Source organism: Chionomys nivalis, chromosome 3 (assembly GCF_950005125.1).
Source record: "Chionomys nivalis chromosome 3, mChiNiv1.1, whole genome shotgun sequence".
Taxonomy (NCBI): domain Eukaryota; kingdom Metazoa; phylum Chordata; class Mammalia; order Rodentia; family Cricetidae; genus Chionomys; species Chionomys nivalis.
Window position 1 is genome coordinate 60755640 of NC_080088.1, and position 15631 is coordinate 60771270.

Sequence of the window (15631 nt, forward strand, 5' to 3'; positions counted from 1 at the left end):
AACTCACAGAAATCTGCATGCCTCTGCCTCCCGAGGGCTGGGGTTAAAGGTGTACGTGACTACCTCTGGTCTTCAGAATGCTATTTGGATTCATAACACAACAGCGAGTCTTTGAAGAACGACCCAGGAAGCCCAGAAAACTTGTCGACTCAGGATGCTTGAGAAATGCTGGGAGCTGGCACGTTGTGAGTTGAACTGGGCTCAAAACTTACTAAATCTGAAGCTGCCTGTGAACTAGAGAGGTTGTGTGCCCCAAGTGAAGTCTGGGATGGCAAATCGCAATGGTGGGCTGCAGGTAGATTTTGCACTTAGACCAACATTGGTGATTGATTGCATTGCCAGTCAGTTTTCGCAGACTTTCTCTATGTGGACTCTAGTAGCTAACAAATGTGCTTTGTGGGAACTGGAGAGATGGGCTAGAAGTTAAAAGCCTGTGCTGCTCCTCTGGACTCGGGATCTGGGTTCTCAGCACCTATATCAGGTAGCTCACAACCTCCTGTGACTCATAGAGCACCCAGACCCCTCTGTCACAGGATTCTTCCCAACATGAGTCTTTAAAAAATTGTCTTTACAGTTATCCCCTCCCTCTCTCTCCCTCCCCCTCCACCTGGAAACTTAAGTTCACACATCAAATCAATGACTTACAACATCCAGCTAGAAGTCAATTAGGGAGGTTTGTTGCATTACGGGCACTTGTTGGTTCCCGACTACTTAGCCCCAAAATAATCACATAAAAACCATATTATTTAAATCACTGCTTGGCCCATTAGCTCAAACTTCTTATTGACTAACTCTTACATATTAATTTAACCCACTTCTATTAATCTGTGTATCGCATGTGGCTGTGGCTTACCGGCTAAAGTTCCCAGTGTCTGTTTCAGGCAGCTCCGTCCCTTTTCCCTGACTCCACCTTCCTTCTACCTTGCTATAGGCCAAGTCAGTTGTTTCTTTATTCATTAACCAATGAAAGCAACACATAGACAGAAGGACCTCCCACACCAGAAGTTGAGGCAGCCAGCTGGAGTTCCTGACTGAGCTTTTTCTCCATGGATGCTTTCTCTTTCCTCCACAGGCATTTTTACACCACGGGATAAACAAGAGTAACCTCTATGGAAAATGGCTTACCCTCTAGCTGTTCTCAAGGACACAACGTCTTTTAATGTCATTATCTATTTTCCTTTCTCATGTTCCAGAATTGGGTACTCAGGACAGAGAAGTATATCTATTTGGTTTTTTATTTTGTTCTGTTTTGTTTTATTTTGAGACAGAAATTTATTGTATAGCCTAGGCTGTCTTGGAACTCTCTTTGTAAACCAGGCTAACCTTGAACTCAGAGACTCACCTGCCTCTGCCTTCTGAGTGCGAAGGTTAGAGAACTTGTAGGAGTTGGTTCTCTCTTTTCACCATGTGGGGCCCAGGGATCCAAGCCGGATTGTCAGGATTGGAGCAGGGGTCTTCATCAGCCACATCATCTCACCAGTCACGGGATAGAGAGTTTGGGAAAATACTTTAAAGAAACATTCTGAGTCTGGGACAAAAGAGATTCTTTTGCTCCCAGAATGGACTTTCAACAAACTGAAATAGCACATGGTGATTTTCAATATATTACATAAGTATTCTGCGTAAGTCCACTCCAGTGGCAGAAGAATGGGGCTTCACTGATTAGCCTGGGCCAATCCCTGGACCAGGAGTGCACGAGTCCCATCTGGCTACTTGTCATGGAGTTGTGTTTGGGGGATAGCAGCCAACATGATCTATGACATGTTAAAATGTTGTGGGTGATCCAAAACCCGTAAAGAAGGCAATCAATGTCAGTAGCTTGTGGGTGACATGCCACATTATCTGTTTAAAATGAGAGGGGAGGAGAGCTAGAGAGATGACTCAGCAGTTCAGAGTACTTACTGCTTTTGCAGAGGATCTGAGTTGAGTTCTCAGCATCTTAGACAGTTCTCGTCTGTCTTAACTCTAACTCTAGAGGATATAAAGCCTCTGGCCTCCATGGCTATCGATACTACCTACACATACACACACACTTCAAAATAAAACAAATCCTTAAAAAATGACAGAAGACATATGCTAGGGACTAAGGCTAGCTTGGTTGCTAAGGGGTTGTCTGGCATGCATGAAGCTCTGGTATGATCCCTATCCACCACATAAACCAGGCATGGTGGCACACACCCGTAATCCTAGCACTAGAGAGCTAGAGGCAGGAAGGTCAGAAATTTCAGATTATCTTCTGCTATGCAGAACGTTTGAAGCCAGCCTGGGATACATGAGACCTATCTCAAAACAGAAACAAAATAAAATGAGGCTCGCTGCTGTGTGTATCCCCAAAAGCTCCCAAAACAAGAAAGAAGTACCAAAGTACCGTGTACCAAAGATGCTTTATTGCATCACTGCTTTTCACAATGAACAGTCAAAAACAAATAATAATAACAAATAAAAGTACCAGTTGAGAGGACAGACATCATATAGACACAGGACACAATTAAAAACATTTAAAAAGACTGCTGCGTGTATTTGTCATGTGTGTGCGCGTGTGTATGTGTGCGCACGAGTGTTGGCGGGCACTGCTAAGCCTCCATCATGGAGCAGGCTGAGGCCCAGTGAAGTACCTGTGGAAACTGCATCATAGAGTGGATACCTGGGCCATTTGACACAGCTTCAGACTTCACACGGACTCCTGTTTTTATGGCTTTCCCAGGATCTATGTCTTGGGGAGGGCAGCCCCTGAGAAGTGCCCATTTGCTGTCTGAGGAGGGACACCAAGGGACTAGGTGCCACCGGTTCCCTTCTCCCTCACTCGCCCTTCCAGCATGGCTTCCTTGGCTTCCCTCTGCTACCTAACGCTCATGGTTTTCCTCCATGCTTCTCCTACCAACTAACATCTGAAAGACTTGAATGTCCCCATGGAGGACAGAGCTAATCCAAGCCTCCTCATTCTCTTCGGAAGGTTCCTGGATTCCTGTAGTCCTCCTGAGAAAGCTGGGAGATGTTTCTGTCTCGTGCCTGTGTTCTTGGAGTGAGGCCCCATCACAAGCCACTGGTTGTTCACAGGTGGCCAGAGTCCGGAGCTCAGGAGTGGCACTGCCCAGGGACGGGTTATGAGGGTGCTCCCTCTAGATTGGAAATGCTTTTGGCCCACCAGGAAAGAAAAGCCCTACACCAATCACCATCTTAGCATTTTGTACTAACTGGAGAAAATCAACACTTAACAAGGCTCATAGTGTCTATGTGTGTTTAATTTTATAGGTGTCTTCAGGGAGCTGCATTCTTCATACAGGTCCACACTCAGAGGGGTTGACAGATGGGGTAGACAGAACCCTGGAGGTCAGGTTTTTGTCTCTGCCCACTTCTCTTGTCCTCTAAACACTCAAAATCACAGCTCGTGTGGGCTGGGCTAGGGAGGGCTCCAAATTCTTCTCATTCTATAAAGGAGGAGAGAGAAGAAGAGAGCTGAGGCTTAGAAAAGATTTCCCAAACTACAACAAGAGAAAACTGAGATTTGGCAATTAACACCCTTGTCTTCTCTGGCTTTCTCCCTTATGCCTTTGGGGTGTTTCTGTTTGTTTTGAGGCAGGATCTATTTAGCCTAGCTTTAGGTGGTGGTTTGAATGAGGATGGTCCCCACAGACTCACACATGTGAATACTTGGCCCCTGGGGTGGGGTGGAACTGGTTGGGAGGGATTAGGAGGTGTGGCCCCATGGAGGAGCAGTGTCATTAGAGGCAGGCTTTGAGGTTTCAAAAGCACGTTCCCATTCCCAGTCAGCTCTCTTTGTCTCCTAAGGATATGAGCTCTCCTGCTTCTCCAGTGTCGTGCCTGCCTGCCTGTCAACACACTCTCCACCATGATGGCCATGAACTCACCCTCCGAAACTGCAAGCCTCTAGTAAACTCTTCTATAGCTGATCTTGGCCATGGTGTCTTATCATGGCAATGGAAGTAACTAAGTCACCTGGCTTCAGACACGTGGTTCTCATGTTTCAGCCTCCCAACACGCTGGGATACAGCTATGTGCACCGTTCCCAACACGCTGGGATACAGGTATGTGCACCGTTCCCAACACGCTGGGATACGGGTATGTGCACTGTTCCCAACACGCTGGGATACAGGTATGTGCACTGCTCCCACCACGCTGGGATACAGGTATGTGCACTGCTCCCACCACGCTGGGATACAGGTATGTTCACTGCTCCCAGCACGCTGGGTTTTGCTGCTGTTGGTATTTTCCATCACATTTGTTTTGTTTTTATGTCCTAGGGTCTTGATATGTAGGCCCAGTTGGGCTAGCCTGGAGCTCACATATAGTTCAGGCTAGCCTGAATTTTACAGAGATCTGCCTGCCTCTGCTTCCTGAGTGTTGGGGTTAAATGCATGTGCCACCACTGCCCAGCAGATTTGTTTTTTATGTGCATGAGTGTTTTGCTTCCTTTTATGTATGTGTACCATGTGCTTGCCTGGAACTAGTAGAGATTGAAGAGGTCATTGGATCCCCTGGAACTAGAGTTGTGGGTGGGTTGGGTGTGGTGCTGGGAACCGAGCCCAGGTCCTCTCCAAGAGCCACCTCTCCAGCTCTGCTTCAGCTTCCCCTGACTGAGCATTACATGTTGCAAAGTCAGAGGCGTCACTCACCTAGTAGTCAGGGCGAGGCATGCTTCGCTGGTTTGCATAAGGATTTTGGGTCCTGACTTTGGGGAAGATGCTGTTGCCAGCTCCGAAGTTGCTGAAGTCGGAGTTGTTGCTAAAGCCGGAGTTGCTGAAGCCGGAATTGCTGAAGCCGGTCTGCTGCATTCGTACGTTCTGAAAGTCTTCATCAATCAACTTCTGTTCCTCCACATTCTTCTTTTTGTTTTTTGAACTATAATCAGTAAAATGAATTAGGATTTAAGGATGGCAACGAAGTTTCTTGAAGCAATTCCCCCCCCCCCATACAGTCCTGGAACTCATTATGTAGACCAGGCTGACCTTGAATTCACAGAGATCTGCCTGCCTGTGCCTCCCAAATGTTGGGATGAAAGGGTGTGCCACCATGCCCAGGCCCATGTTGGCATTAGGTGTGCTTTTCAGTTGGTAATGAAACTCATAGAAGTGAAAGAGAAACCACGACTTATGTCTGGCACCAGTAGAATAAATGTCTACAGAAACATCCAGTGAGTGAGATGCGCTCAGCATACCATGGTCTTAGAAGAGGAAAATGGAGCCTGAGAAGATGGCTCTGCTTTCACAGTACTTGGCACAGAAGTGTGGGGACCTGAGTTGGAATCCCTAGAGTCCATACAGATGTCAGGTGGGCATGCATGGAGGCCCGCCTGCCTCTCTAGCACTTGGAAGGAGGGACTCGGGATAGAGATCTCTGAAATAAGTTAGCTAGCCAGAGTAACCATTTCTGTGAGCACTAGTGCAACTGAGAGATCCTGCCTCAGTTAGTGGAGGAGCCCACACAGAGGAAGCCTCCTGCCTCAGTTAGCAGAGGAGCCCACAACAGAGGGAACCTCTTGCCTCAGTTAGCGGAGGACCCCACGCAGAGGAAGCTTCCTGCCTCAGCTAGTGGAGGAGCCCACAGCAGAGGAAGTCTCCTGCCTCCACTAGCAGAGGAGCCCATGGCAGAGGAAACCCCCTGCCTCAGCTGGCGGAGGACCCCACACAGAGGAAGCCTCCTGCCTCAGCTAGCGGAGGAGCCCACAACAGAGGGAACCTCCTGCCTCAGTTAGCGGAGGACCCCACGCAGAGGAAGCTTCCTGCCTCAGCTAGTGGAGGAGCCCACGGCAGAGGAAGCCTCCTGACAGCAACCCTGGGTCTACACGTTCACCCGCATGTGTAGTACCTACACTAGTAGATATGTGTTTACACAAATAGAACAAATTGCACACACGTGTACAATGAGGAGAAAAGGAAAGGAGGCTTGGCAGGATGATAGGGCTGGTTGGGGCACTTCGGGAGCCTCTAGTGTGGGAATTCTAAGCCAAGTGTAAGCGTTTGTGCTCACAGGGCCATCATCCTACCTCACCCAGATTATACACCTGCTTGTCTTCCTGTCCACGGGCCATAGTCCCACTCCCCAGATCAAGAGAGTAGGAACAGCTGTATCTATGACACAGGCCACCTGTGCTTCAGTCACATTGGGGATGGCATTCACCGGGTGCCTCAGATAGCTAGCTCACTTTGCTCTGGGAACCCTGCTTTTGACAGTCTCTCTAGCAAAGACTCCTCTTCCCTATGGGCTGATCACGGAGGCAAAGATTTCATGCTGTAATTCCAAGAACCTTGACTCTGTGGATGAGCTAAGAGCCTGGCTCTGCAGCAGGATGGAGAAGTCTTAATAAACAAACAAAAAACTGTCACAAGGCCACCCAATTCGATAGTAACTCTGGTCCCTGGAGGGCCAGGACAGTCAGCCAACTACCTTACTCCAAAACCAAGAATGTTCTGCCTCTCTTCCTAGAAGTGAGAAAGCTAGATATTGTAGGGATGGCCCTGTGGCTTATTCTAGTTTTGCTCTGGGAAAGGTTAACATCTAAGTGGAAGAAAACAGCAACAATAGAATAAGAACCGAATATCTCAGGCAGCGGTGGTGCACACCTTTAATCCCAGCACTTGGGAGGCAGAGGCAGGCAGATCTCTGAGTTGGAGGCCAGCTTGGTCTATAGAGTGAGTTCTAGGACAGCCAGGGCTATACAGAGAAACCTTGTCTCAAAAAAACAAAAACAAACACAACAAAAAGAACTGGGTATCTGTCTATCCTCTACAGTTATAGCGGGAAAAGGCCAGAATGTGTTACCAGAATATAAGGTCTGAGCTAAATGTTAGGGGAGAAAGCAGTTGCCTCACAATGTGGAGCCCACTGGGCACATGTTGATGGGAAGAGGGTGGCAGCAACCTTTTCCTGGCTACTGGAAGAGAGGCAGCATTGCTAGAAATTGCTGAATGGCTAAAGAGACCTCACTTCCCTTCCCTTCCCTTATGAGACCAAAGGCACCAAGCTGAGATGACCTGACCACTTTAAAACCAGGGGTTTCTGCAGAGGTTGCCTTGGGACCCTGCTGAGGGTCATTCAGGCAGAGTCCTAGGCAGGTGCATGCTTTAGGGGAAGTTATATTTGACAACATCAATGGAATTAAATATATGTTTTTTTCGAGGCTGTCCCATAGAGCCCAGGCTGGCCTGAAACTCTTTATGTAACCCAGGATGACCTGGAACTTCTTTTGTTTTTTAAAAAAATATTTATTTATTTATTTATTTATTTATTTATTTATTTATTTATTATGTATACAATATTCTGTCTGTATGCCTACAGGCCAGAAGAGGGCACCAGACCCCATTACAGATGGTTGTGAGCCACCATGTGGTTGCTAAGAATTGAACTCAGGACCTTTGGAAGAGCAAGCAATGCTCTTAACCTCTGAGCCATCTCTCCAGCCCTAGCCTGGAACTTCTTGGTCTCCTGCCTCTACCAGCTGAGCTGGGATGACAGGGAGCCACCACCACATCTGGTTTGTGCTATATGAGAGGTCAAATCCAGGACTTCACGCAGCCTATGCAAACACTCTACCAACTGAGCCCCAGACCCGTTCCTGGATTTTGTTTTTGATGAGGTAAGATCTCATGTAGTCAAGGCTGGCCTCAAACTTGCTTGCTATGTAGTTGAGGATGGGCCTAAGCTCTTAATCCTCCTGACTCCACTTTCCAAGTATTGAGTACAGGCATGTATAGCTATGCATTACTTGAGTTAAATGGTGCTAAAGAAAAGTGGTTTTTCTGTTGTTTGAGACAGAGACTCTCTATATAGCCCTAGCTGGTCTCAAACTCACAGAGGTCTGCCTGCCTCTGTCTCCTGAGTGTTCGGATTCAAGGGGTGCACCACCACACCTGGCCCTTATGAAGAGTGAACAATGTCACAGAAAACTGATTGCTGAGTCTGATTAGTGTGAAGCAAAAATAAAAGTGAACAAAAAATTTCAAACATAAAGGATATAGGAATATATATATATATATATATATATATATATATATATAATCACTTAAAAAGGTAAAATTGAGGAAGGGCTAGAGTGATGTTCAATGGATAAGAACACATACTGTTGGGTCCCAATGCCAGTCTGGGTGCCTCACAACTGTCTATAACTCCAGTTCTAGGGGATCTGGTACTCTCTCCTGGATTCCTCAAGCACCTGTACTTATACACACTTATACAAGCATACATAAATAAATGTGTACATAAACTACTTATACATACTCATAAAATAACAAACATAAATCCTTTAAAAAGAAAGAAAATAATTTAAATAAGAAAAAATTATTGTGGGATAGAGGCCCGCCTTGTTTGTTTGTTCTTCCTCACCCACGAGAACGTTTTGGAAAGCAGTTTATCTCGCAGCATCTACACACACACACACACACACACGTACCTCACTGAGACGATAAATGCAATCAGCAGGATGAGAATGAGGGCTCCAGCAACGGTGCCCACAATGGTGAGGATCAGCTGGAACGCTGAAAGGGAACAGACAAGAACGATGTCCTCGTTAGCTTTAACTGTCAACTTGGCACAACCTAGGCTGGGAAGAGAGTCTTAATGAGGCATTATCTAAACGGGGTTAGCCTATGTGGTATGCCTGGGGCAGAGGGATCTTGACTGTTAGTTGATACAGGAAGACCCAGTCCACTGTGGGAAGCATCATTCCCTAGGCGAGCGGTCCTGAACAGTGAGAGAGAAGAAAGCTAGCTGGGAGCAAGAGAGCAGCAAACAAGGATCCACGTGCTCATTCTCCTTTTGCTCTTGGCTGTAGAATGCAATGCTTTGAGTTCCTGCCTTGGTTTCCCCAAAATAATAGACTGTAACCTGGAATTATAAACCAAACACAGCTTTTCTTTCTTATAATGCTTTTGGTCAGGGTGTTTGTCTCAGCAACAGAAATGAAACTGGAATAGATGGCCTCCAACAATCGGGTCCTGCTGTCTACTGCACAGGGACTCATGTTTCCAGAGTCTCTGTGTGAGCTCCATCAAGTTCCTGTCTCCCAGCCCTGCAGAGAGGCACACAGGTCAGGTGCCCATCTCTGCTGCCACCCCCTCCTTGTCCTCATGCCCTTACCATGCCCTAACCATTAGGTGTTCTGCAACACACAACCAATACATGCAGCCTTGCCAGCTATGAAATCCCAAATACAAAAGGGGCTGATGGCGGTCAGGTCTTCCTGGGCTACGTGGGGTGGAGGACCTCACTGAGGTCTACACTCATTCTCCATCTCTCCTGCCATTGCCTGCCCTCCGTCAGGGTTAAGCATGTCATTAGTAGAGGAGGCAGGTAGTTAATGGCTTAAGAAGGAGGGGACTGTTAATGCCCACACTCTTCTACCCAGATTTGTGCTATAGACCTTTCAGTATGTAACCCAGGATGGGTCCTCACACCTCGGCATCCTGAGTACTGAGATTACAGACATTCAACACTCTGCCTGGCTGCTATGGACCCTTGGAATATGACCATAAGAATAGCCTGTGAACATAACACTCACACCAGTTTCAAATACTTAACCTGAAAAACATTGGAAAACTCATTCATGGCAGGTGGTGGTGGCACACACCTTTAATCCCAGCACTCGAGAGGCAGAGGCAGGAGGATCTCTGTGAGTTTGAAGCCAACCTAGGTCTACATAGCCAGTTCTAGATCAGCCAGGATTATACAGTAAAACCCTGATTCCAAAATAAATAATAAGATTTGAATAAGACCAAACTGAGCACTTAAATGCCTGCTTTCTAAATGCTCACCAATACCTACCATTTTTGGAAGCACCATCTATAATACAGAAATTGAGTATGATGACTAAGGATATGATGACCCTTCTCCAGTCTGGAGGGGGTCCAGAGGCACCAGCTCACCCCTGGGTCTGAGTTCTATTATTTCCAACAGCAGAACTGCTGCTGCCCATCACCTAAGGGTGAGTATGGGAGGCAGGACCCAGGAGACAAACTCCAAGCTGAGTTTCTCTCTCAGTGAATGACGGAAGACTGGTGGAGTGGGGAGGACTCTGGTGGAGCGGGGAGGACTCTGGATGTAGTCTGCATGTGTTTCTTGGATATTTAGTAACTTAGGGTGTCTATACTTACCATCTTTGCAGTTCTGGCCACTATAGCCAAAGGGACACCTGGAACACAGTCACAACAGGAAGCCACATTAAAACCCTTGTGGAGAGTATGCTGGAGTTCCCACCCCAATTTCCATTTCTCCCTCCCTGTCTGCCTTTCATTCTGTCCTCCTTGCTCTTTCTGTTATCTTCTGCATGCTACCACTTTTCCAAGAGAATATTCCACATGATTCTAGTATGGTGAGGTGTGCTCAATCCAATATGGTTTCATTTGCCACAGACTGAACATAGCTCCTGTAAACTCCAGGAAGGTTTGGCAATTCAGGTGAAACTGAGCCCAAGAGGCATGGAGTAGCATGGCCTCTCTCAAGGGGCAACTGGTGAGCAAGAGCCTGTCACTCATGTTCATCTTGGTTTCCTCATCTCACAGTGGGCACCTAATACATCTCTCACAACTGTATGATAGGTCCTACCTACGGTGGTTCCTGGAGATGCAGCCTGCTCCAAAACTCTTGGATGATGATGGCACAGTGATACGCTAAACCTGCCAACCCATGCCAGCTCATCAGCTCCTGATGCTAAACTTTCATATGTGCTGCAAGTTTTAGCCTCGCTATGCTATGACGAGACAAAGATGGAATGATTTCTTACGCTTCACACTTGTCACCGGTGGACTTCTGGTAGCCCGGCATGCACAAACAAGCCAGTGGTCCGTCACCATTCTTTAAGCATTGCTTCTTCTCCTCTGCACTGCAGGACCTAGAACACTCTAGAGCTTTAAGATAAAGTGATTTCAATGTCATTATCAGAAAGAATATCTTTTAAAAATATTTTTAAAATTGTGTGTGCATACATGCATGCACAGATGTGTGTGTGTGTGTGTGTGTGTGTATGTGTGTGTGGTGGCAGACATATTCCACGGCACATGTGTGAAGTCATAGGACAAGTTAATGGGCAGAGTCAGTTCTCTCCTCCCATCTTTATCTGGGTTTGGGGAATAAACTCAGACTTGCTCAGAAAGTGCCTTTGCTGGTTGAGTCACCTCACCAGTTCAGACACAGTCTCTTCAACCCCAATATAGCATGTGATAGCATACAATTTTGTACACTGGCTTTTCTAAGTAAAATAAGATTGTGTCTCCTGTGAAGATGACCATGGGCCACCTTGGCAGCTCTTAGGCCACGGGAACTCAAGCAGTCAAGTTTGTCTTTTGAAAATACAAGAAGCCAGGTAGTGTTGTTGCACGTACACACCTTTAATCCCAGCCCTGGCGGGGGTGGGGGAGCAGAGGCAGGCGGATCTCTGTGAGTTTAAAGCCAGCCTGGTCTACAGAAAGAGTTCTAGGATAGCTAGGACTGTACACAGAAAAATCTTGTTTTGAAACAACCCCTGCCTGCCCCCCTCAAAGAAAAAGAAAAAGAAAGGAAACACTAGAGAAGAGAAAGTGAGAATTGTGAAGACTGTTTGGGAACAGGGACACTTACGAAGACAAAAAGGATTCTGTGGGCTTGACCTTGTAAACCCAGGTTTGCATGTGCATTGTAAAGGGTTCTGGCAGCCGTCTTCATTGTTGTTACAGCCATAATAGTCACACAAATCTTCTTCTGTAAGAGGCATAAATAGTTCAAAAACACATTGAGCATAGCCATATAATCCATGAAAGCTCTTCACTGCCTCATGCTCACTCTCTATTCAATATCATTTAATTTTTCCTTTTTTAAATTTTTTTTCAAGACAGGGTTTCTCTGTAGCTTTAGAGCCTGTCCTAGAACTCGCTCTGTAGACCAGGCTGGCCTCAAACTCACAGAGATCCACCTGCTTCTGCCTCCCAAGTGCTGGGATTAAAGGCATATGCCCAGTTTTTGACACTAAGTTTAAATTTTTTTTTTAAATTTCAGTGTGTGCGTTATGCCATGTATGTTGGTTCCCGCCGAGACCAAAGGAGGGTATCGTATTCTCTGTAGCTGGAGTTAAAGGTATTTGTTAGGCCCCTGACAAGGTTGCTGCAATACAAGCTCCAGTTCAGTCTTCATGATTAAACAGCAAGCATTACTAACCACTGACCATCTCTCCAGGCCCTGACTATTATCCCCTAAGCCAGACAATCCTCTGGAAGACTCTAAGCAGGAGCATGCCTTGAGAGAACAGCCTTCCAGAATGCTAGTCTAACTGTGGATTGCAGGCGCTGGGGTGAGAGGTGAGAGTGGAGGGGGTACAGGGTGGAAGGGTGGTGTTGCTCCTCTCTAATAAAGAGCATGAGCTGCAGCGAACCCCGCAGCTCTGCCCTAGTTCGGTTACTATTGCTGTGATGAAACACCATGACCACAGAGCAAGATGACAAGGAAGGGTTTATTTGGCTTCCACATCACAGTCCACCATCAAAGGAAGTCAGACAGGAACTCAAACAGGGCGGGAACCTGGAGACAGGAGCTGATGCAGAGGCCATGGAGGGGTACTGCTTTCTAGCTTGCTCCTCATGGCTTGCTCACCCTTCTTTCTTATAGAACCCAGGACCACTAGCCCAGGGGTGGCACTGTCTATAATAGGCTAGGCCCTCCCCTATCAATCACTAATTAAGAAAATGCCCTACAGGCTTACTTACAGCCAAATCTAATGGGGGCATTTCCTTAACTAAGGCACCTTCCTCTCTGATGATTCTAGCTTGTGTCAAGTTGACATAAAATTATCCAGTGGAACCTCCAATAGAAAGCCTAGAGAAAAAGAAGACCCAGAAGAGAATATATTTTTGTGACTAGACCTAAAGAGCAGGAAAACTGAGGCATTGGTCTCAGAGGCTATCTCTAGGCGTCAGCTTGTAGTTTCAGTTGTACCAGGGTTTGTAGACATAGCAATGACTTGAGAGTGTAAAAATAAGAAAACTGCAGTTGCGGGGGGGGGGATCCCCAAGATTATCCTGAGAAATGCCTTAGTTGTTCTTAGCTGAAGATCACCTGTGCTCAGTGTTCATGTTGATGGGACTCTCAGACTCTTCTTGTGTATACTAAGTCCTATCTAGCACCAAACAGTACAAGGCCCAGGGCCCAGAGGTTATGGTGATGTTAGACAAAATTCTGAGCCCAAGAAGAAACAGATCAGTGGATAGATGAGGGAGGCCCCTTAGGAAAGCTTTGTCACAAAGCACTTACGCTCCAGGTCCTAACATGTTGATAAGAATCTTTGGCCGGGGGGGGGGGGGGGTGGTGCATGCAGAGGCAGGTAAATCTCTGTGAGTTTGAGGCAACCTGGTCTACAGAGTGAGTTATAGGACAGGCTCCAAAGCTACAGAGAAACCCTGTCTTGAAAAACAAAACATCAACATCCCAACAAAAAAGAAAGGGTATTGGGAAACTAAGCAAAAATGTTTATTTATGTCGTGAAGAACAGAAATTAGGGGTTGCTTCGTCAGTAAAGTGTTTGCTGTGCAGGCTTGAGGACCTGAACTCAATCCTGAACACCCACATAAAAAAACCAGGCATGGTGGTACCCACTGGTAATTCTAGCTCTGGAGAAGTGGGGATAGGAGGTCCTTTGGCTCACTGGCCAGCCAGCCTAACCTAATCAGGGAGTTCAAAGATAAGCAAGACCTTGACTTTAAAAAGGTAGACTTCTTTCTGGGAGTAGCTCGGTGCTGGAACACCTGACTAGCATCCTTGAGGTCCTAGGCTTAATCTCCAGCCCTAGGGGGATGGCCAGAGTCAGTGGATGGCTCCTGAGGGACAACACCTGGGGCTGACTTGCAGACACCATCCCTCCCTCACATACACGCACACACGCGCACACACACGCACACACACACACACACACACACACACACGGATAAATTAGCTTTACAAGCTAAGTCAGAGAAATTTAAGTCACTAAAAAAATCAAAACTGCGATGCTCTCTAGAGGGATGTCTCAGAAGTGAAGGGCACTTGATGCTCTTCCAAGGACTTGGGTTTAGTTCTCAGCACCACATCAGGCAGCTGTTACTCCAGCTCCAAGGGATCAGAAACCTCTGACCTCTTTGGGCACCTGCACTCATGTGTATATACCTACACATATAATTAAAAATAACTAAATAACTAACTAAATAAAATATTTTAATAAGGGAAATTTGGAGCTGGGTGGTGGTGGGGCATGTCTTTAATCCCAGTACTAAGGAGGCAGAGGCAGGAGGATTGCTGAGTTCAAGGTCAGACTGGTCTACAGATTGTTCCAGGACAGCCAGGCTACACAGAGAAATCCTGTCAGAGAGATAGAGATAGAGAGAGAGAGAGAGAGAGAGAGAGAGAGAGAGAGAGAGAGAGAGAGAGAGAGAGAGAGAGAGAGAAAGAGAGATTTGGAGACAGCAATACATCTCTTGACTTTTCCTCCTTGCATATAATGGAAAGATGAACAGAAAATTAGATCTTTAGGCGAACTTAAAGTAATTTAGTACTTACCAGTATAGTTCCTCATGTCGGTGTCATTTGTAACTGCCTTTTTAATTATAGCAGATATAGTACTTTCATTTTGATTTGTGTTTTCATGAAACATATTTACTACTGATACATTGACGATCGTCTCATCAGCAGCACGCATTGCAGATCTTGTTGACAGAGAAGGGGAGGCACTAAAACTGAAATAAAGATGTTCATGATGAGTCAAACTGAGGGGTCAACACATAGTATGTGGCCCTCCCTGATGTCCAACTCTCTTGAGCTCTTGTCCTGACCCACTGTCCTAGCTCCACAACTGTAGACCACAGATGGAGGCCTGGGTGGTTCAGCCTGGTGGCTTCTATTCGACAAGTATTCAGAGAAGCTACAAAGAAAACAACAGTATATTGGAAGACACTTGGCATTCTCAAGCCAGGGATAGATGAGGTATGATTTGTAACCAAAGGATACAACTAAACTAGTTCATATGATGCCTGATGGCCTGGTCCATGTGAACAAGATGCCCAGCAACCACCAACAGTCTTCTTTCTCCGGGCCACACCCTGGCCTGAGTCCATATGATATCATATGGTATTAGAGGCATCACTGAGGCACACAGTTCCTTCTGTGCTCTGGCTAGGCACCTCTTCTGTGTGTGTGTGTGTGCAAGCAAATGGAAGCCAGACGCTGACATCAGTTGTTCTCCATCTTAATATTATTATATTTAGTTGTTTGGTCAATAAATGTATTGTGTTTGTGAGAAAAAAATCATAACAGAAAACTACTTTAGCTCTTAGCAGACTATTCCCAAACTCTCAAGAAGTTTTTTTGTTTTGACTTGCCCATTTTTTTTTCCTGGGCAAGGGACATTTGGGTCATTGCATATCTTTTTTCCAGGGGAAAGGGAGTCACTACATTTTTTTTTTTACAATAAGTTTTATTTTATTTTTTGTGTATGAGTGTTTTGCCTGCATGCATGTCTGTGCACTGCATGCATGACTGGTGCCCACAGAGGCCAGAAGAGGGCGCTAGATATCCTGGAACTGGAGTGAGCCGCCATGTGAGTGCTGAGAATTAAACCTGGGTCTTTTGGAGGAGCAGCCACTCACCCCATTTCTCTAGCCCACACTTCTTTTTAACTTCTCTC

At 46.3% G+C, this 15631-nt stretch overlaps 1 protein-coding gene across 1 annotated transcript in view; it reads right to left on the minus strand.

The window, feature by feature from the left end:
• Positions 1-3263: 3263 nt before the first annotated feature.
• The window catches only part of Muc13 (mucin 13, cell surface associated), a 29110-nt gene continuing 16742 nt past the window's right edge, over positions 3264-15631 (minus strand). Inside the window, exons 6-12 of the mRNA XM_057764644.1 lie at positions 14509-14678; positions 11569-11688; positions 10736-10859; positions 10107-10144; positions 8408-8492; positions 4635-4860; positions 3264-3428 (exon numbers count right to left, since the gene is read on the minus strand). Of these exons, the coding sequence (XP_057620627.1) occupies positions 4635-4860; positions 8408-8492; positions 10107-10144; positions 10736-10859; positions 11569-11688; positions 14509-14678 (763 nt within the window). The 3' untranslated portion in view covers positions 3264-3428. The remainder of the gene's footprint in view (positions 3429-4634; positions 4861-8407; positions 8493-10106; positions 10145-10735; positions 10860-11568; positions 11689-14508; positions 14679-15631) is intronic.